The sequence below is a fragment of the Pectinophora gossypiella genome, chromosome Z (genome assembly GCF_024362695.1).
Source record: "Pectinophora gossypiella chromosome Z, ilPecGoss1.1, whole genome shotgun sequence".
Taxonomy (NCBI): Eukaryota; Metazoa; Arthropoda; class Insecta; order Lepidoptera; family Gelechiidae; genus Pectinophora; species Pectinophora gossypiella.
In genome coordinates, this window is record NC_065433.1 from 21,717,994 (window position 1) to 21,739,475 (window position 21,482).

General features: G+C 38.6%; 1 protein-coding gene across 2 annotated transcripts; it reads left to right on the forward strand.

Annotated features, from left to right (window-relative positions):
• The first annotated feature begins 557 nt into the window (after positions 1-557).
• Positions 558-21,477, forward strand: LOC126379951 (ecdysone 20-monooxygenase). Of its 2 annotated transcripts, XM_050028984.1 has the most exons (9): positions 558-760; positions 11,572-11,785; positions 12,235-12,433; positions 14,225-14,415; positions 17,470-17,665; positions 18,353-18,515; positions 18,973-19,206; positions 19,770-19,967; positions 20,233-21,477. In XM_050028984.1, exons 1-9 carry the CDS (start codon positions 710-712, stop codon positions 20,335-20,337), a joined length of 1,551 nt encoding a protein of 516 aa, XP_049884941.1. In that variant the 5' UTR covers positions 558-709; the 3' UTR covers positions 20,338-21,477. The 2 variants fall into 2 exon arrangements, with proteins under 2 accessions (XP_049884941.1, XP_049884942.1); XM_050028985.1 differs by lacking the exon at positions 558-760 and having other exon boundaries at positions 11,651-11,785; positions 12,245-12,433.
• Positions 21,478-21,482: the final 5 nt, after the last annotated feature.

Below are 21,482 nucleotides of genomic sequence, written 5' to 3' on the forward strand. Positions count from 1 at the left end.
TCTATATAAAAAAATAACGGTCTCGTGATTTAATTTAAATAATTTAAACAACACTAGAATGTAGTCAATAAGAACAATTTTAGTTAATTGTCATTTTATCATCTTGAGGCATACTGTACCTAAGTACCTACTTATTTGGTTAAGAATAAATATACACGTTTTAAATTTTGTCATAGGTACATGGATTGTTAATAAACTAACCTATTCTTATTTCTGATATTCCTTTAACAGATGAATCATAATATTACTGTACTAACTAAGTAGTACAGATGTGGAGCCTTGAACTAATTTATTTTTTTCACAACCACGTCTTTATCGAGAGGGATCTTATTAGGTCAATCAAAGCTAACAGAGTCATGTCGGGGGGAAGAAAGTCGGACACGGACGCGTATTCATGTGCGATGCAATTGAACGCACCCGCGGGTGTTCAACACACAAGATCCATAGTTAATAATTCGGATGTAGAGCGTGAAATCAAGCGTTCAGCAAAGCAAGAATTAAGTAGGTATATAGGGGCGCAACGTGTTGGCAGATTCTCAGTCGCTAGTGACGGGGCCCTGAGAACGCTGGCCGGCAACTCCCGTGTGCGACCTCACACATATCGCGACAGATAAAGGAATTCCTGTGATGTTAGTAAATAAAAAAAGTATAAATAAAAAGCGCGCCGTGTTCCCTCTGTCAGTCTTGTTGTGAACTTAAGCTAGTAACCATGTCTCTTCCGGGAGCTTTTCTTTTTTCACATTACGTGGTGAGCTTTTGGGTAAGTTGTATAATATTATTATCGTGTTTTTTGTGTAAGTAAGTTACTAATATCATAATTTGCTTGTTTGCAGTTTTGCGAAATACTGTTCTAAGTAATTTGTAATATTATGTGTTTCAAGTGTTTAAAAGCCTATGAGCTTTTTTAGGATTTTCAGTAACGTTAACGTATTGCACAACTCTAAAAAAAAGTATTCTAACTAGTTTGTAGGAAAAAACGCATTAGTACTGAGACTTTTTTGTGAATTATGTGCTGAAGCAGTCTGCGTGTTCAGGAGATATACTCCTTTTTATATTTTTGGCTTGGTTTGTTGCAAGATGCAGGTTCATTGTAGCTTAGGTATAGTAGGCAGTATTGTAGTAGTAAAAAGTGGAGCATAATTATTATGGTCATACCCATATCTAAGTTGCTTGGTGTAGTTTTTATAATAAAATGATAGATAGTTTCTCAAAGTTTTTTAGAATTATAAGTATACGTAGTTTTCGTCAAGATTTTAACTTAATTGCTTTAATGTCTGTAACATTTAGCACACTATAAACTATGCCATTCATCCGTAACCCTCGCTACAGTTGAAGGGTTTGCTTAAAGTTCAGCACTTCCTCTGTGAGCGCGTATATTTTTTCATACCTTTGACCTTTGAATACTATCCCAATTAAGATAGGTGAATGGGAGTGCTCCGCATTCTTTGGTCTTGACAAAAGAAAGAAAGAAATTATAGAAAACAAAAAATATTTCTTATTTTGTTGGTGTATGAATACGTATGTTCAGGTGTTTGATGACACTGGCAAAGATTGAAGCGTGATCGGTTGATGCGAGTTCCGCTATGGCGGTGGCGGTGTGGTGGCGAGTAGTAGTTAGTAGAGTAGTGGTGGAGCCAGTGGCGACGCGGACGCGGCTCGGTGCCGGGTCTACCGTGACACGGTGTGCGCCGCGCAGGAGCACTACAGTGCGTGCGCCTACTTGACCGCAACGTTGAATATTCAGTATTTGTTCACTCATCACATCACGATGTATTAATATTCAAACATTCGCTCTCCTGCCTCTGATTCAAGGTTAATTTTTTGCTCTATATAATTAAGAATAATTGCGAAACACTGACAGAAGCAAAAACTTGCTCCGTGAAATAGCCACTTTACGTAACTTGTAGTAACTAAGTTTAACGCTCTCTTCAGCATTTCTAAGCCGAGCACTTGAACTATAAACGCACTTCTGCCTCATCACTTCAGCAGTTTTAAATACTGATACAGGTACTAGGTATATACGTATAGGTAGGTATACCTACTATAATGCTGTAAATAAGCTGCGCACCCGCCGTGCGTTTCAAGGACCCAAATAGTAGAAGAAGAAGTGACGTCTAGCAGAACACGTTTCAGTAGAGTTTAGTAGGTACCTGCAAGTAAACAACATACCTACTTATTTCGTCATTGATACCATTTCGTATTAGGTAGGTATGTTGTTTTCGGTCTAGGTAATACCTACTTATATGTCAAACTCATCAACAGAAGGAGCCGGTCTTTCGGACTTTGTTTACAAAGGTTATTATATTATTGAGCGACGAAAGCTTTTTGTTGCGGGGGCCCATCTAACTTGAAACTAAGTTATACTTACCTAATGTTTTTGTAAACCTGCTTATGAACATAACAAGTATATATAAGCAGTTAGATAAACTTGAACCAGTTTGAACAGTGAACTGTTTTGTAGACGAGTGTGCTATTGAGCTCTAGCCGTGGTTTATTATTCGCTTGTAACAGGTTGGATAAGTCAAAAATCCTGCCACCGACCTGATCGTGATGTGCCTCCCATTGGTAAGTACATGACTCACCTATGGTCCGCCTTTAACCTGTCTCAAGGACAATTAATATTTTTTTACTATATAGATAGGTAGGTAATTTACTCGTCTCTTGGCATATAAATTACCACATAAAGCACAATAAAATTTTATGTCTTATGACAAAAATGGTAATCGCGATTGGGGCCCGTTACAAAGAAGACACTGTTTATAATAATTCGTTCATTTCTTATCTTAATATCGCGCTTAGAGCTTTGATCGTCACAGGTCATGGTAATTGGTTATACAATGCCCCTTTGTTACTTCCATCTTGGAATACCTAAGAAAATAATTTCAATTGAGACAAAAGAGGGTTGTTAATAATACTTACTTTTATTATAAATATATCAAAAGGCATTGTTAAATGATTGTATGACGTCTGTTTTTCTGAAAAACCGAGCGCTTGTGCTGCTGCTTATATAGCTCAACTTATGCAAATTACTATGTTCAAATTTTGAGCTGTTTTTTAAACTCATTGGTATGTTATTATAAAGGGAATGTTTTAAAGTAATAGTGACACATATCAGAAGCTAGCAGACAGGCAGACCGGGCGGCCTTCGGGAAGCAAAAAGAATCGCACGCCGCCCCCGCCGCTCGTCTGCAAGGAGATCACTGTCTATAAACAGAGTAGGTAGGTATATCTATAGGCTCCAGTTTAGCAGGAGAGAGCGAGCGAGGCATCTACCAACCTATATCACATAATATTGAAGCCTTGCGATTGCAGCCGAGAAATTGCGATTGAACATAAATACGAGACAGTTTGAGGTAGAAATTTATTTTAAACCTTTACAATTACTTTAGATCATACTGTACATAAGTTCGACAAAACGCAACAACTCTTGTCGCTTAGTTGGGTGCATCTCCTGCAGGAGTAGGAGCGCAATCAATTTAAGTTCCGAGTTGAACTTGCATGAACTGGCCTCGATAAATGCGGAAGTGTGGCTGTTGCGTCCACAATACGTCGTTCAATAAATAATAATGACCAATCATGCAAATATATAATAGCTATAATATAATTTGGACGAAATCTTTGCACGCAAAATACTTAAAACGATATAAGGTAATCTTATAAATATTTATTAAATTATTGGAGGTCTAACTGTTTAAAGCGAAAGTTAAATAGCTACATAAACCTCCAAGAATTTAGCATCCTATCATCAATAGATCTACCTACTATAGTAAATTAATGTTTTAACCATTCCTTTAAGTAGCTAAACACTACAGATAAGTTACTTAAAGTTGAATCAATGTAATTCAACTTAATATAATAATTAGGATTTTCTATTTAAAAAAAACACAAAAGTGTGTCCTAGAGACAACAGTCAATGTGTTTTGAATTCTATGTAGAGAGTTTGAGTTCTCATCTTCTTTGATAGCTTTGTAGTAGGTGTAGACACTTATTGGGTAGAATTTAGGATTAGTACTTATAACATTTATTACTAAGTATTATTACTTACAATACAACTACAATGGAAAAGTTAAACTGTATCAAAAAATGGAACAGCTAAGTTCACAAGACAAAACACGCCACGTAATTTCGAAAATAGAACGTATGGAAACACGAATTCCAATTTTATTTTTCAAATTATATTGACTTGCGGTTATGCCATTCTGAAAGAGATGTACCTACCTACTTAAGTACCTACTTAAAAAGATACTCTGGATTTTAGAATCTAATTCTCAGGTGGATTAATTTGTTTGGTGTTAAGTACAATTTAAGAAAGTAAGTACGTACAGTTCTTCTAATTATATTTCATTATGATAACGATCCAACCGCTCACGAACAGAACGCGCCTTAACTCCTAAGATGTTCAGGTACATAAATATAATTTATTTTCTACGTAGGTAAATAAGATAGTAGGTACCTACAATGTTTGACCATGACAAAACGGATCATTGCGCTCAAATAATAAAAACAATAAGTAATTATAATAAATATTATTTACAGTGTCTAGACTAGAAAAACATGACCCGTGATTTCTCGAAATTAAAAACAAGTGAAGGTATAGATATATTTGAGGAATGTAAGATAGATTTAGTAGAACAAAAATAAAAATTCTATAAATTGAATAGGTATTTATGTGATTCCCAGACACATAAAATCTATGTATAATTCGGGTCTTCAAGGATAAAGTGAGGACGTGGCCAAATCGAGAACCTGTTGAGTCCCAACCAGGTACCTACTATAAAACGCCATTCACATCACGTCAAAACAATACTTATAATATTTATATATTATAACATGGCGGCAAAATCAATTGAGTGTTACTGGTGTTACTAGACGTGTATCATGCAAAAATATCTGCAGTTTTTTATAAATTGCACCTTTCAAATCTATGTAGGTAATCAATGTATAAGCAATTAATAACAGACTTAATTACTTATTTACACCTAAAGACCTAAGTATCACTTCACATCACTAATAGGTACTTATAGTCTGTTATCCAATGTCAAGTATTTGTGAACTGTAACTTATAAAAATAGACGAAGCAAACGGTTATAACAGGGTGTCCCGCAAATATTGAATCGTATCAAACATAGTGATAGGTGGGGCACAACAATATTAGTCGTGACTTAGGTACCAAGTTGGTACTTACTACCAACAAACGAAACTTTACCTCGGTAAAAAGCAAGTTTTCAAGATATTTGAACCGCCAATAACCCTGACACCAGGGTTGATGAGGTTGGTAATTCACCTCACAACCCACACGATAGAAGAAGAAGATATTTGAACTTTAGTGAAAAATAAAAAAAAGCTCTGTACCTACGACACGTATTTTCAGCGGTTTCTACAAATCAGCTCCAATTTATGTTCTAGTTTCGACTAAATTCTCCTGAATGATTGCTGTACCTGATGCATTAGTCGGACCTAAAAAAATATCTTTTTTTTTGTGATGTTATTTAAAAATATGAGAAAAAACATGATTGGATTTTTTAGGTAAGTAAGTACCTTACGGATTTTGCCTTCGAAGGGACCTTTACAATGGTGTGTTTTCACTGTTCCACAAAGTGGATAGTGATAGATCCAAGAGTATAAGGCTTCAGCCCTTGTAAACATTCTCCAAAAGTGATAGTTTGGCAGGTAGGGGTAGATACTTTAACGAGTGGATTATTTGGTTAATGAAAATGCCTGAGACGAAATTACGCGTATTTATGATTAAATTTTGTCAAGTGTACTTTTTGGGAAATGAAAATAATGTTGCCAAATATTTTTCTCCAGAAGGTATAGGGCCGTTTCCGTTAGGTAGAGACAGTAACTGGTTTTCTTTTTATTTGCATGTTTCCACTTGCCTTTCAAATTCTCCTTGCAGGGTTAGGTACTAAGTAGGTACTAGCGAGACAAGTAAGGCAGTTCATTTATCTTCATTGACGGCTGTCGTCAATTACAGTTTCTGTTTCTGTGACGGTTATAGGTACCTAATTGATTTATCTTTATATTTTACGTACAGGTATTTAAATATGATTTAATGATTAAACACTTTATTGTGCACAAACAAAACAGAGTAGGTAGATACAAAGAAAAATTAAAAATGTTCAAAGATGGCCTTATCGCTAAATTCTTTTACCGCGATCTCTTCCAGACAATCTTCCATAGAGGCCAAATATACCTACACATATTCAGAATGCATCGACATGCTTCTTTTTCTTATCGTTTCGATGAGAAGGCTCACCTAAACAGGTGAGCCATAGAATATGGTGTGGCGTAACACCACTCTCAGAGTCCTGTGCCGATCTAAGCCCGCCTGGATAGGATATCTCTACTTCAGTCAACCTTACTATACTATATTCAAAGATTTCCAGCGGGCTTAGCACCGTAAGCACGCGACTCTTTCTCGCCGTTACAGAGATCATCTGTCTCTTTCTGTGCAGTACTGTGAGAGAGTGACGGGTGACGTATGTCGAGTCGAGAAAGAGTCGCGCACGTACGGTGCTAAGCCCGCAGGTCAGCCTTGTTAGCCCAGAGTCAGGTGGAAGGTTTTCCGGGACAAATGAAATGGCTTAGGGCCCGAGCTGGTATTGGTACCCGTGATACTAAGATAAGAAGTCACGCGTTCTTTGAACAGGGCTATCATCCATTTGAATTACTTAAATAATTAAATATTGAGTCTGATGTCATCATATCACTCTATGTCGGAATCACATATGGGTTCCGAAATTCCGATATTCATATCCCACGAGACATCCTGTATTGGTTATTCGATAAATATTAAATTACACAAATACAGACAATTTGATACGAGTACCTACACTTTCTTATGTAGAGGCTCAACAACTTTTTATCTGTTAATTAGTCTTTGCAAATGCAGCGGCGTAGCTAGGGTACCTATCATTGCTGTTTTTTAATTATTATCTAGATATCTATGTACCTACATACTACGGGCTTTCGTTCAAAACCGTAATACATTAACTCGAAACACATTTTAAACATTTCTAACATTTTCTATTTAATATTTAAAATATTTTGTATTTCTTCACACAAACACGTTTTCAATATATGTTTTTGTAATGTTTTCATAGTGTAAGTAAATATCATAGGATGTATTCATAGTCGATGTTGTATTTGTGGGAGACACGATTTCCGTGAATCACTCAGCAGGGTCCACAGAATATCAGAGTCGTGGCTGGCGCCGCGGCATGTGCTGAGTGAGGCCATTTTATAAAGGACACCTCCACCATTGTTGACCAGTCCACTCAATTACAATTTCTCTTAATGTTTACTGTCTATTTATTTGTACTCTCTTGTATCAGTTGTTTTTATTACTTATGTGTTTTGATTGTATGTTATGTGTTATTCCGTGTTTTTTTTACATTTGTTACTGTGGTGTCCCTATGTCCCGTTTCTTTTTATATACTTAACTAGCGACCCGCCCCGGCTTCGCTCGGGTGTAATGCTGAGGAAAAAATGAAATTATTTACGACATCACATTAAAAACCTCAAAAATAACAGTATTTCTCCACTACTTAATGGATGTTATTATACATATAAACCTTCCTCTTGAATCACTTTATCTATTAAAAAAAGGGCATGAAAATCCGTTGCGTACTTTTAAAGATTTAAGCGTACATATAGGGACAAAAAAGCGACTTTGTTTTATACTATGTAGTGATTTAAACAAATAACTGCCTCGTAAACATATCCAATGTACCTAGGTACTTAACTATTTTATAAAATACAAACAGTGACGTAAACGTTAATTTATTTAAAAATAAGTAATTAGTTTTATGATCACCCAAACAGACTCATTTATTGTATGAAAGGAGACGTTCACATGCCAGTCGAGTAACGGCTAATTTTATGAGGTTTTTGACCTAGGTAACTTCTTTATAAGAAACCTAAACAACAACTACAATGATAAAAATAACCATAAAATGTAATCTAATATTAGTTTTACTGAGATAACCCCATGTAAATGGCTTTGGGAGAGTAGGTATAAGTAATGTGATAACAATTTGGGAACGACTTTTCAGGCGACGCAATTCCATAGAAGTAAATTAAATACACAAAATATGTCTTTTTGAAATCAGCGATAATATTATGTTAAACGTTAAGAATAAGTAATTAATAATAATGATATTACAATGAGTAATGTTTTATGCTTATGTGAGGGATGAGGTCAGTCGTCCTTGATCACTATTGAATGTAGAACAGTGGCAGGGCAGCTCTATCACTATGTATAAGGGTCTAGTGGATTCGGTTTGATTACCTACATATTTTTATCTTATCTTTCCCACTACTAACGTGTTAGTCTCGTGTCTAGCCTGTGTATGCGATGTTAACCGTCCTTCAGTTCTCGGGAACAACAATTACCCACGTGATTATTTTTACTCTCCGCGCAAACATAATATCTTGAAGTTGAATGAACGTTAATCGCAAAAATAATATTATTTCGCACATTACGTATGAAATATTAGAACGTGATATTAAAAGAAGTTATGTGTCTGACACCGACTGCTCGCTCAGTTAGGCGATCGAAGTGGGTAGGCAGGTAATTAAAAACCGGTACGATTTTAGCGCTAATCTGCTACGTTTCCTGCTTGCGTGTTGTAACATCATACATGTGATATTTTACTTACTAAGTACATATATATTATGTATTAACTTATTCAAGGGCATGTTGCAGAATTTTTGTCAGTGTAACATGGACACAATTTTATTCATTTCCAGTAGATTAGTCCGGGCCACAGTACCTACCTATTTCACTACATTTGCACTAAAGGCGAGTGTCTAAGCTTTTGTTCCCGTATTGTGAAAACTCATTACATCCGATTAAAAAGTCCAGTTTTTGTGCAAGTAGGGTATACCCCACTATTATAGTGAGTGCAGGACTGCAGCACTATCACACGCCGTGTTATGTGGTATGCTATGAAAAAGTACCTCCATCCAATTACTCACAATTACTTGCGAAGATACGACGCAGGTACCTATATACCTACTATTGGCTAGACAGACACTGTACACTATCTAGAATAATCCAAGGTCAAGGTCTGCTAGGGAGCTGTTCTTTGAACCGCTTATTCCACTTTTGAATTAACGAAAAGTAAAAAACTTGCTTGGACGTGACTAAAAATATTGCGATTTTTAATAACTGCGTAGAAGATACCTTTGTATACCTTGTAGGTGTTATTTTAATTAAACGTTTTCCGCCACCTAAGTTACTGTTTCGTAGAAACCTTACAAAGCTCGAAATAACTTATAGTTTTGCGTATAAACATAAAAATACATCAATAACATTCAATATGTCGCTGCCTATTAGTGGTTAGTGGCTAGTCGGGCCACAACAGCCACATAGAATTTTCTTTATGACTGGCCGGCAGAACTTTTCATAGAGCGAGTGCAGTCAAGTGTTGATATTGCACCTCACGCAGGAACGAGAAATCGAGTGCAGTTTTATGGTTTTGGTCGAGTAAGTATTGTTCAGTGCCCCGGTCAGTCCGTGATCGATATTTGACACGTGTTCGAATATCAATTTTGTGCAAACTGCCCGCGTCTCAAATATCTACACACACATGTAAACACTGCCCACACGCATACTAGGTACCTATTTTCATTTTGAAACTTTACAATTTATTTTTTGAACAGCGGGTTAAGTCAGAATCCCGTTATTCAGATTCGTCGGCAGCATGCCATATTGCGTGGATGCCGTTAAAGGCAGTAAAAAAGAACTTGTATTGGTGTAGCAGTTGCCGAATTAATAATACCGGCATGCGTGGATTATTTCCGAGAATGCAATGAATGTGGTCGGGCGGTGAACGCTGGTGTGTGCTCTTGTGATTACAGAACGCGTTACGTAACGTACGTCAGACAGGCAGTTACGCAAAGCCAATGTCAAGAGCGCTGCGCCAGCGCCGGCATCACCGCCGAACTGCGTCTGCGGGTCAACGACCGCGATACCAAACAAAATTTTAATACAGACGAAACTGTACGAGGGGCCGATATCTAATCGAACTTAGTTTGTGGGTTGAAAATAGAATGAGCTTTTTGTGAAGACAGTCTAAGTGTGTTTGCCTTTTAGGGAAAACATATGACCATGGCACGCAGCTGCTACAGAATGGGTAGAAAATTTAAAATCTGAACGTTCGCCTTACTCGTACGTCGCTTACCTCCACCGTTATCACAGAGCAACACGGACCTCCGCGGATTGACCGTTATATCAAACTGAATCACAGGTTCATTCACCCGTAATCGATTTTAAAGACTTTGGGTTGTGTTATCGGGGTAAAAGTCCTTGACAACAACACACAAGACAAAGACCTTTGATAACTTTGAAATTTTAGACGAGGAACTTACACATAAGCTCGAATTCGCTATCGGGGCGTAGGCACAGTCATATGTCACTAGAAGTCAACGTGCAGACATGCACGGCATCAATAGTAAGTTGGTAATTATGCAGTGTCAGGTTACAGAAGCAGGATAGTGAGGCCTATCGCTATCTATAGATAGCGATAGGCCTCACTCTCACTTGACCCGCGAATTCCCCTGAAGCTGAAAGGGATGATTTAAAGACGGAAATAAGATCCTAGGTGGTGCTGTATGGTTCCGAGTGTTGGGCAACAAAGGAGACGTATGAAAGAAGAGTTCATCATCATCATCATCAGAGCAGAGATGATCTGATATCGTGTGGGTTGTGAGGTGGAATACCAACCTCATCAACCCTGGTATCAGGGTTATTATTGAGCCCCAGACATGACTCGTGTAACGACTACATACAACCACTGGACTACGGTGGTAGAGATGATAACAGCCTATACATAGTATACGTCCCACTGCCGGGAGGAAACCCCCTCAAGCTACCGGGATGGTATGGACCATACTCCACCACACTGCTCCACTGCTGGTTATGATGGATAATGAGAGACCTTCCAGGCTGTTCTCATAAAAAAAACATGGCGCTGTACAGATTAAACATGATAGTTACCTATTTTTTCATTAGTCAGTTAACACTTTCAAGTACAGAACGTCTATGGACGTTCCGATTTCAAGATGTCATACAACCTATTATGAACCATCAATGATCCATGGTCTCTGTCCGTGAAAGGGTTAAACAATTATTAAAAAATATAATGTAATGAGTAAACTGAGGCACAATATGTATATAGAAATAATTGGTGCTTGATATTTGGATCTGATATGTTATAGAATTATGTTGCTACCTATATTGCTTCTCTTTATCTTGTTCAGAATAATAATGGGTAGAAGATGTGTTGCGTCTGGGTAACAAGGGTCATCATTTATACCCAAAAACCGAGATAAAAGATGCATATGTCTGTTGTCCATGAAACTAGAAGGCTAAGCGAAGGCAATTCTGTACAGTGCCATTTTTTTCGGGAACGTAGCTTGGAAAGTCCCTCATTCTATGCTACGTAGTCTTCACTCCTAGTCCAGTAGAATTGCATGGCTATTTCAAGACTCGGAGAGGCTGGTTATTGATGTTGACAAGAATAACAAGCAGGTATAATATGTGTGAAATCGTGTTATGTGTAGAGTACGCCGCCGCCGCTGGTGGACTGGTCGGGGGTGCCGACGCTGGTGCTGGCGGTGGTGGCAGTGGTGGCGGCGGTGACGGCGCTGCTGGCGCACCAGGCCGACAGCAAGCCGGCGGCGCGGTTGCCCGGCCCCCCCGCCTATCCTCTCCTCGGCACCCGCTGGCTCTTCTGGAGCCGCTACCGGATGAATAAACTGCATGAAGCCTACGAAGGTAATATTTTTTGGTGATTTCCAATACGTAATTTACATCGGTTTAGTACTAAATTTGCAAAGATTATTTTTTGGAAATTAATATAAATATCATTATATTGACTCAGAAATAACTGCTTTTTCACAATATTGAGCAGTTTGTTATAATAATAATTTATTGTTTTGGTTAACGCATTATCACGCGATGCTATTTTTTGGAATCAATTTCATTCTAATCGACTTACAGCGAAATGCTCTTAGACTAATGTTTTTTACAGTTTACCTATTGATTTGTACATTTTTATGAGGGCGACACACACATACTACTTTAATATCTGCTTACCCCGGTGGGAAATAGGCGTGAATTTATGTATGTGTATGTTATTGCCGACAAATATCTGACTTTGTAATTTGCTCGTTGCGAATGTGTCTTGTTTGCTTTGCTGTCACAATGAGAGATATTTCACACAGACATGTTCAGGCGGTACGGGCCGGTGTTCGCGGAGATGACCCCGGGTGGCGCCGCTGTGGTCTCCATCGCTGACCGTGGAGCCCTGGACACTCTGCTGCGAGCCCCGGCGAAGCGCCCCTACCGCCCGCCCACCGAGATCGTCCAAATCTACCGCAAGAGTCGGCCTGATCGATACGCCTCCACTGGCATCGTCAATGAGTAAGTTATTATCTTACCACAATAAATATAAAAACAAGCGTCGAAGACACTTTTTCGTAATATATGAAATATTACTTAGTAGCTAATTTGTCCAAAGGTCTAGTCTTAATATTGTCTATCCCTTATCTATTAGTTACTTGCACTAGGTAGGATTATATATTGAATAAAGTACAATATACGTAAGTATCTAATAAATGTTTTTTTTTACTAACCGCGGGCATTCGGATATAATATTTTCTTAGGTACGGACGATACAAATTAAAAAATATGTATATCATATCACACGTACAAAAGCTCACAGCCGTAATCTCTAATGGGGTGGGGAGAGCCACCATTAATTAGAAGACAATTACGTTATGGTAATAAAAAAAACAATTGACTACCATGTTAGAGAGGACACGATCCTTCTGTCGGATTTTACCGCATGCCCGAGAAGAAAGCAGCTGAAGGTGCTCGATTTGATTGGCTCCCATAACAACATAGAATATCAGATGTTATACTTAATACTAATAGATAAGGCTAAATCCCAGTCAAAACAATGATTCATAAGTTATACTGAGATTAATGTTATTGTCAGGGTTCACAACAGGTAGGTAGATATTATGACATCACGCAGGTGAGTCGAAAGGGGTATGAGTAAGCTACTATTATGGGACAGTCGCGTCGTTACTATGTAGCTCCTTTATCCTTCTTTTATAACTACGTACCTATACAACAAAATTATAATATGTTTGTGAAGCGAGCTAGGGAACCTAAAAGTCGGTAAACCTTGCTTGTTTAGCCAACCATGTATAAAAATGTTAACGAGTACGTTTTTCTAGCAATGCAGTTGTGGAGAAAAAACTAGCTATTTATAACATGACTGTTTCTGACTTCCGGGATAACAAGTCAACATTGTTGCAGTATCGCTTCATGAACAAGTGTTCTTTTATACTCCATTGAAGGCCTAGTCTAGACAGTTTCAGATGTTATCAGTTTTGTGTATATTTTAACGCAACAGGGGGCATGGCCTCGAAACCGAGGAAAATGATGAATACTGATTCATAGGCGAAGTAAAACTTTTAAATGTGCCGGTCACGTATTTTAGACAAAACTAACGTAGCGAACATGCGAACATGGGCAGCGAGTCATTGAAATAAAATTGCGAATCCGCAACTTCCTGGCCGGCCTGCATGCGAATATTGTTGCGACTTGTAACGTCCATTAGGTACATTCTAGAGACAGTTCGAATGACCCAGCACGAGTTCGTGTGGACTTTGAGATATCGGCTCAATAACGTAATAATTATGTAGTAATTATCTTTTAAAATTAGAGAGGACCGATTCCGCTTTTAGGTAAGTAAGTACTAAAAAAAATCTGTTTTATTATTAGGTACTTAACTGTACCTTCGCTCGTATGAATTTGGTCTAAGTACATAATGCATATCTACCGAAAATTACGTATTTTACACACTTAGGTAACAAGGTACTGTGTCTGTCTTCCTGCTTTCAAAATACGCGTACATTATTAGAACCAATAGACCGGCTACATAGATTATCTAACTTAAAATAAATTGATACAATGCAATACATAAAATCACGCCTCACATAGGGGTCTCAGATTTATTAAGCTGAATAAAGGACAGACAGGGAGGCGTTAAATAATAATATGGGAAGAATGTAACAAAAGAACCAGACATATTATGAAATTTATTGTACGTGTTTGAATCACTTGTAAATGCCCTTTATATTTATTGAACGCATAATTTAAATATGAGTCGGCTTTAATTCAGAGGGTTCTTTGAAATTCCAGGCAAGGAGACACGTGGTATCTCTTGCGGCGGCACCTCACGGCCGAGTTGACAAGCCCCAATACGATCCAGGGCTTCGTGCCGGAGTTGAACAACATCTGTGACGACTTCTTGGAGCTGCTGAACTCATGCCGCCGCGCCGACGGCACCGTCCACGGCTTCGAACACCTCACCAACAGGATGGGGCTTGAATGTAAGTTTTACGTATTTCAGATCCACTAATAAGTTGGTAACTGATTGATTGATTGGCTTGAAAATTACGACCCAAACGAAAATCGCCGCCAACCTGCTTAGTTGAAAAATTCTGTAATGTTTCATGGCTTTCGTATGTTACTTAGATATAATAATGCTGTAAAAACTACAATTAATGCAGATTAGAGTTTTTTGGGACATTAACGAACACGCACTCTTAAAATAATGCAAACATATTAAGATAAGGTCCCGTCTTTGCTTTCACTTATCTCCCTCGTTCCGTAAAAAAACGATAATATTGGAATGTTTGGAACGTTGTTACAGTGGTGTGTTCTTTGACTCATTTACCTACTACTCCATTCCACTTACGTAAGTTTATAATATAAGACAGGTTTATGATTTTGTGTACATTATTATTCAACATTAATGCAATGTGGAGGGTGAAGTGAAATGAAGAGTGACGTCATTGAACTTTAAATTAGAATCTGTCTGGGCCACGTGATGACGAGAACATGACGCTATGTACAAGATAAGAGGCACAATGTGGGTCAGATATGTCATAGAAATAGCTGCGCCCTATATACCCGCATGGGTGAAGAATGCAACGTTAGAAACACATTATGAAACATAATGCGTTATTCCCTTAGAGCCATACACCACATAGACACAGTAGTGATGTTTTGATTTCCGGTAGGTATGCTTATCGTAGCAAATAAGTAATTGCCGTTGATGTGAATGAGTTCGCGTGTCGACATAATAGTTTATTATTACATCCGTATCGCATGATATTTGGTAGGTCATTCATACGTACACTGTGTAGTGTTGCTACTCGTATATTATGCGTGTTGTTCTTGAAATCTAGAGAGAAATTAGACGAAGCCAACGTTATTTGTCGATAGTAATTTATGCTTTCCGAAGCGTCGGCGTTTTAGACTGCATATGCATAACCTTGCAATCGAGATAACGATAACAACTTTGAGTTATTATTGTTAGCAAAGTGCGAATCACTGTGTATTATATTTGTGACGTAGACGGGGTAGAGTTCAGTCAAGCGTGCGTGTTGATGTTTTTGACATATAAGTTATACTTAGGTAGGTAATATGGGGCCTTAGCCAAGTTGCAAACGAATACGAGAAACGACAGTTACAGTGATAAAAATATATGGGTTTGACATGTTACTTTATGTCATTATAACAATGACTTCATTTCGTGTTCATGCGTGATTTATTATAGATTTGCTTTGGAATTAGTGAATGCTACTACGTGGCCGGGTAAATGGGGAGGGCCCCCGACTCGATACAAAATTGAAGACAACCCTGAGGGTGTTTAGGTAAACGCAAGTCTCGGAGCCGATAGCGTTAAGCGCTGAAAGAGGGAAAACGCCCACCACCCACGCCGGCGGGGTCCGTATCGGGGACGATTGGCCGCCTCTATGGTACAATCAGTTGATGCGACGAAAAATTTAAGCTCTGGCTACTGGACGGGTCTCTAAGGGTGGCTTGCGTAAGGGTCTTTAAACATGTTTAGTGGGCCACTAAACATGTTTAAAGACCCTTACGCAAGCCACCCTAAGTAGTTAAAAAACAATTAAAATTAGTAACTCATTAAGGACTATCGGTGACACACTGCGTAAAACTGCACTTTCTTTTTAAGTAGTTACTTTGATAAAATATCGCTCAAGAATACATTCTAATATTTACCTGTAATAAGCCGACAACAAGTTGCCTTTTCAAAGCTTGATACTTTGTGATCCAATATAGGATGCAGCGATTTCGATGTTTTTGAATATGCGCCCGTATAAAAATAACCAGTTACTGCGATTCACCGGCTTGCTTCTCACGGGGAGCGCCGGTTCGGATCCCGATATATACTTGCAAGTCCGGTATGAGGTCCAATGACTTATTAATTTATCTTAAGTGCAGTTTTCACTAACACAGTTGGCTCGTCCATTATAGACGGCGATACGGCTCACCACGTCAGTCTAACAGAAACCTCGGTGAGGAGTTGGTACTTAGTTCATCTTGAGACGAATGTACCTCTGACTACCTCATTGGGATATGTCGTGAGCTTACGTTATGTTATGTAAAAAACCAACCGACTTCAAAAAAGGAGGTTATGAATTTGACCCGTAAAGTGTGTAAAATAGTGTTGGAATTGAATATTACTTGTATATTTAATCTATGTGGGGTTCTCAACACGTGTTCATGTTGTGTGGAGGATTGTTCACGCATTTTACAGTAACTACAAATCCAATTGCAATGGTTCTTTATTGGATTAAGTATTATTTAAATTAGGGAGTGGTGCAAGTTTCATCAAAATCGGCTTAGGAGTTTTAAATGTGCGGTCAATAAAAAAAATATTATGAATGAAAACCAATGAACTCGTTGATGTCTTTTGCATGAAGGAATCCCTTACCAATGTTAGAAGGCGACATGATTTATTCGTCAGAGGTCATTTAATATTCTGTTGAATACAACGTTAGAAAAGTCGACGTAAGTAGAAATACGGTCGAACAGTATGTTCCATCATGTAACCACGCAGGGCATTAGCAGGGTATGCAGGTTGCAAAAGTTGCGCCGGCTTCAGAATTTAGATTCTAACATTGTATTCAACAGAATATTAGTTCTTACTCTTTATTAGACGTCCTTACATAAAATATAGAATACGTTTGGCGGCCTGCCTTCTCGGAAGAGGGATTGTGTTCTTTCTAAGATGATGGACAATTGTTATGGGTTCATCATATCCATTTTATGACTGCGAATCAACAGTGGCTGCAAGTTGTCTATGATCATTGCGGCTCTGCCCACCCCGGTAGGGATTGCGGGCGTGAGTTTATGTATGTTATGTATATATTCATCATCACCAATTTAAGAGCCACGCTCATGCCGGTGTAACATTCTCCATGCTACTTTTCTAGGGAAAAATAGAGCAGTGGTTTCCCTCTTGCCTTGCGCCCATATAGAGGTATCAGTATATTAGACATACTTATTTTGAAGTTTGTGTTTTGAATTACTATTTTTGGAGTCCTCTTGAGGTAATATGTATCGGATTACAGCGGTATGTGCGCTGATGCTGGGCGTTCGGCTCGGGTTTCTGGAGCAGCTGATGTCCGGACGAACAGCTGTCCTGGAGGCGGCCGTGAAGACCCTGTTCCGGGCGCAGCGCGACTCCTACTACGGAGCACCCCTCTGGAAGTTTGCGCCCACCACACTCTACAGGACCTTTGTCAAGAGTGAGGAGACCATACATACGTGAGTACCTATACTAACATTTCTTAGGGTTCGTTATGTTTATTTTATTATTTAATAATTATTAGATTATATAACTTAATAAGAGACGGAATAAAATCGTGAATCTGTGTCACGACTTTATTAATTTTAATTTGGAAGTGGCATATTATTTCATTTGTTTTTATTTTGATTTCTTCTTTTTCGAACGGGAACTTTTTCCCGCCTTTTTAAAAAGGCGGTGACGGGAATTTTGTTTGGTTGCGATAATCTGCTATGAAGAGTCGGAGAGTTAACATTGTTTATGAAAATATAACATTATTCAAGAGAATTGCTGTATTGTTTGATTACGACGAGCACCTCCCCACCTGAGAGCAGTGGTATTATCACACAACTCGTGGGTAATTTATTTCACAGAGTGGGATGACGTCTCAGCTGGGATAACCTTGAAATGTTAGCTGTCACTTTAGAGAATACCTGGTTTTCTTATACCATTACTCTGCTCATAAAATAGACCGCATTTGAATTACTACACACACTTACTTAACATATCGACACGCTTGCATTCCACTCCTTGCCAGTTATATTTATGTCCCATGTAATAGCAAGCTATTGCCATTAACCGGGCATAAATTCTGGAAATTACGTGAATTATTGGCTCCAATAACAATATCTATCAGAGTTGATACAATCGTTTGTATTATCCGACAGCATAGTATCAGAGTTGATGGAGGAGGCGCGGAACAGGCAGCGAGGGTCGGCGGAGGACGACGGTATGCAGGAGATATTCATGAGGATTCTGGCCAACCCCAACCTGGACATGCGTGATAAGAAAGCCGCCATCATCGACTTCATCAGCGCTGGTATCGAGACGGTAAGGTGCATTTTATCTGAATTGCTTGTAACGTTGACTTACTTACCTAATATTTCATGCACTTATTTTTACCTCGCAGTAAAGTGATTAAAAATCAATAGTTTTCCCTTTCACTTACCTATTTACATAATAATTAAGAATTATGTAACAATGAGTTTATTGTTGAAGTTTCACATCAGTATTTTCATATTTTTTTCGGGTTTTTTCTTAAAACAAATTCAAATACACAAACAGAGTGGGCTCGGTTATTATCTAGCCTATTTGTGAGGAGTTACATACGCCGCTACTTCTCCTCAACCATAAGAAATACACACACAGGAAATATTAAAAAAATAACCACCTCCTTTTTTGAAGTCGGTTAAAACAAAAGAGATATAGAGTACGATAGGAAGAATCTTGACTGTCAATAAGTTTATCTGAGAAAATATCTACTTAAGTATTTTTTGTCGCTCCGCAGTTAGCGAACAGCCTGGTGTTTCTGCTATATCTGGTGAGCAGCCGCCCGGACTGGCAGCAGCGCATACGCAGCGAGTTGCCGGCGTGCGGCGCGCTGCGCACCGAGCAGCTCGCGGCCGCGCCCTCCGTGCACGCCGCCGTCTACGAGTCCTTTAGGCTGCTCCCGACCGCCCCTTTCCTCGCTCGCCTGCTCGACTCACCTCTCACCGTCTGTGGATACCGTTTGCCCGCTGGGGTGAGTATATTGCTTTTCTCATTACATAAACACCAGTACCGGACTTGCACCATTGAGTTACTAGCTTGTCTTTAATAACACAGTTGGCTCGACCATTATAGACGGCGAAATGGCTCACCATCTATCATGTTGGTCTAACAGAAAGCTCGGTGAGGTGTGAATAGGTACGTAGATCATCTAACGATGAATGTACCTGCTTATTATTTATTTAAAATCCAAATATACAATTATATGAAATTCATACGTTACGACACTGAAACTCTAAAAGGGTTTATAGACCTCTGACTGTCCCATTCGGATATAGTCGTGAGCTTCAATCATGTAAACATAAACAGCCTATACATCAGCTGGGCACATGCCTACCCTCCATCGACAGGAATGGAGCATGCTCCACTAAGCTGCCACCACGAGTTTGCGGAGTTTTTAATAGGGTGGAAATGTTTGGCCTATAGCCAACCCATTCGAGGACTCGCTAGAGTTTTTAACCCGGCCTGCGACTACGACGTGTAAACGCGTTAAAATATTTGTTATTTACTTATTGACAATAAAATATTTTTTTACAGACATTTGTACTGGCTCACACTGGCGCTGCTTGTAGACGTGAAGAGAACTTCTGGCGTGCGCAGGAGTTCATGCCGGAGCGATGGACGCAGATTCGCGAGCCGCACGCGTCGTCTCTGGTCGCACCGTTTGGCCGCGGCCGCCGCATGTGCCCGGGCAAGCGGTTCGTGGAATTACAGCTTCATCTTATACTTGCTAAGGTATGTTTGTGTTTCTTTCTCGCGTCTTATTTTATTGGCACCTTAGGTATATTTTGCCTTGTCTGTTCTGTAGTTGGCACAATTACGACTTAGGTACCCTACCTCCTACTTGTTATCCCTAATCGGGTAGGAAGACAATTAGTAGCCGCTTTACTTTACTTATACCTAAATAAACTTATGCTCGTAATTTTTATGAGACGGGCAGAGTCACAGCTAGAGGGTTTAAAGTCCTACGTTTACTTTAAGTATTGGTCAATTTTTTCAGATAATGCAGCGATGGCGGGTGGAATTCGACGGAGAACTGGACGTTCAATTCGACTTTCTGCTTGCGCCGAAGTCACCAGTGTCATTGCGGCTAGTAGAGTGGTGAAATTTGTAGCGTAACGCGCGATTTGTCGAACTTACTTGCCCTAGTTGAGCTACTCCATGAATTACTATTGTATACCTAAGTTATCATCCAAATATTTGGTAAAGTACGGTGCCCAATTGGGCGCGAACCTTGGCTCGGGGCACGATAGAGACCAAAGATCCTCGTTAGTTCGACAAAATTGCGCATCTAAAGATAAGTGTAGACTGTATGCAAATTTTACCATTGCCTGCTTTGATATGCCTACTTTTTGAATCGGTGTGCAGTAAATGTAGTTCTAGAAAACAAGGCCTAACTATTGTTATGGACAGAAAGATATTTGATTCGTTTTGACAAAGCTTTGAACCGATATCTTAATTCTCGGGATAGGTAAATTGCAGAAAAAAAGAAACTTACTTATAGGTTAAGATTAAAAAGACAATATCGATTAATCGGTCATTCGAGCCGGATAAATTAAATACTTATAAGGGAAGGAGTAACACAGGGTATTGGCACAGTCTGCTCAAATTTAATAAGTATTTTTTTCTATTATCGAGAGATCTGTCCAAATCATTGAGGCAGGTATTGTATTTTTGTGTGCTAAACTAGAATTTAGTTCGTAAAAATGGCTGTGTTAATATCAAAAAGCATATTTATATGAATATTTTTATAAACCATAAATACCTCTTGTTACTTAAGACTGCAACTGCCAATACATAATATGCATTTTTCAGAGTCGTAAAGTAGTTAGGTAGTATGCTAAGGTTTTTCTTGCGACGTTACCCGACGCTAATATTTACGGTTTAATACCTAATAAGCGGTAGCTACAAACAATTTATGCCGTCGAGAATTCGTTGTATGTACCTACCTATGTATTTATTACCTACTTTAAGTTTATTAAGACTTGAGCATTCCAAAATTATTTTGCAATTTTGATAGTTTCTAAGTAAGTACAGCTTTTAAATTTACTTTAATACTATATTAGAAGTGGCCATTTCATGATAGTTATGATTAATAGTCTTGAAGCGTGTATTCTAAGTTTATACCTAGTTGTATTATGTAGTAATGACGTGTATTTTCCCATCTTTAGAAAGCTTTCATTAGAATACCATGTAAATCATACTTATTTTGTGCATCTTTAAAATACATTTGAATAAAACTTGATTAAG

Bases quoted from the DNA above. Each gene is read 5' to 3' on its own strand.
- LOC126379951 (XM_050028984.1), top strand. From the start codon at position 710: ATGTCTCTTCCGGGAGCTTTTCTTTTTTCACATTACGTGGTGAGCTTT. The intron at 761-11,571 runs GTAAGTTGTATA...TGTTATGTGTAG, and splicing joins ATTACGTGGTGAGCTTTTGG to AGTACGCCGCCGCCGCTGGT. The intron at 17,666-18,352 runs GTGAGTACCTAT...ATTATCCGACAG, and splicing joins AGTGAGGAGACCATACATAC to CATAGTATCAGAGTTGATGG.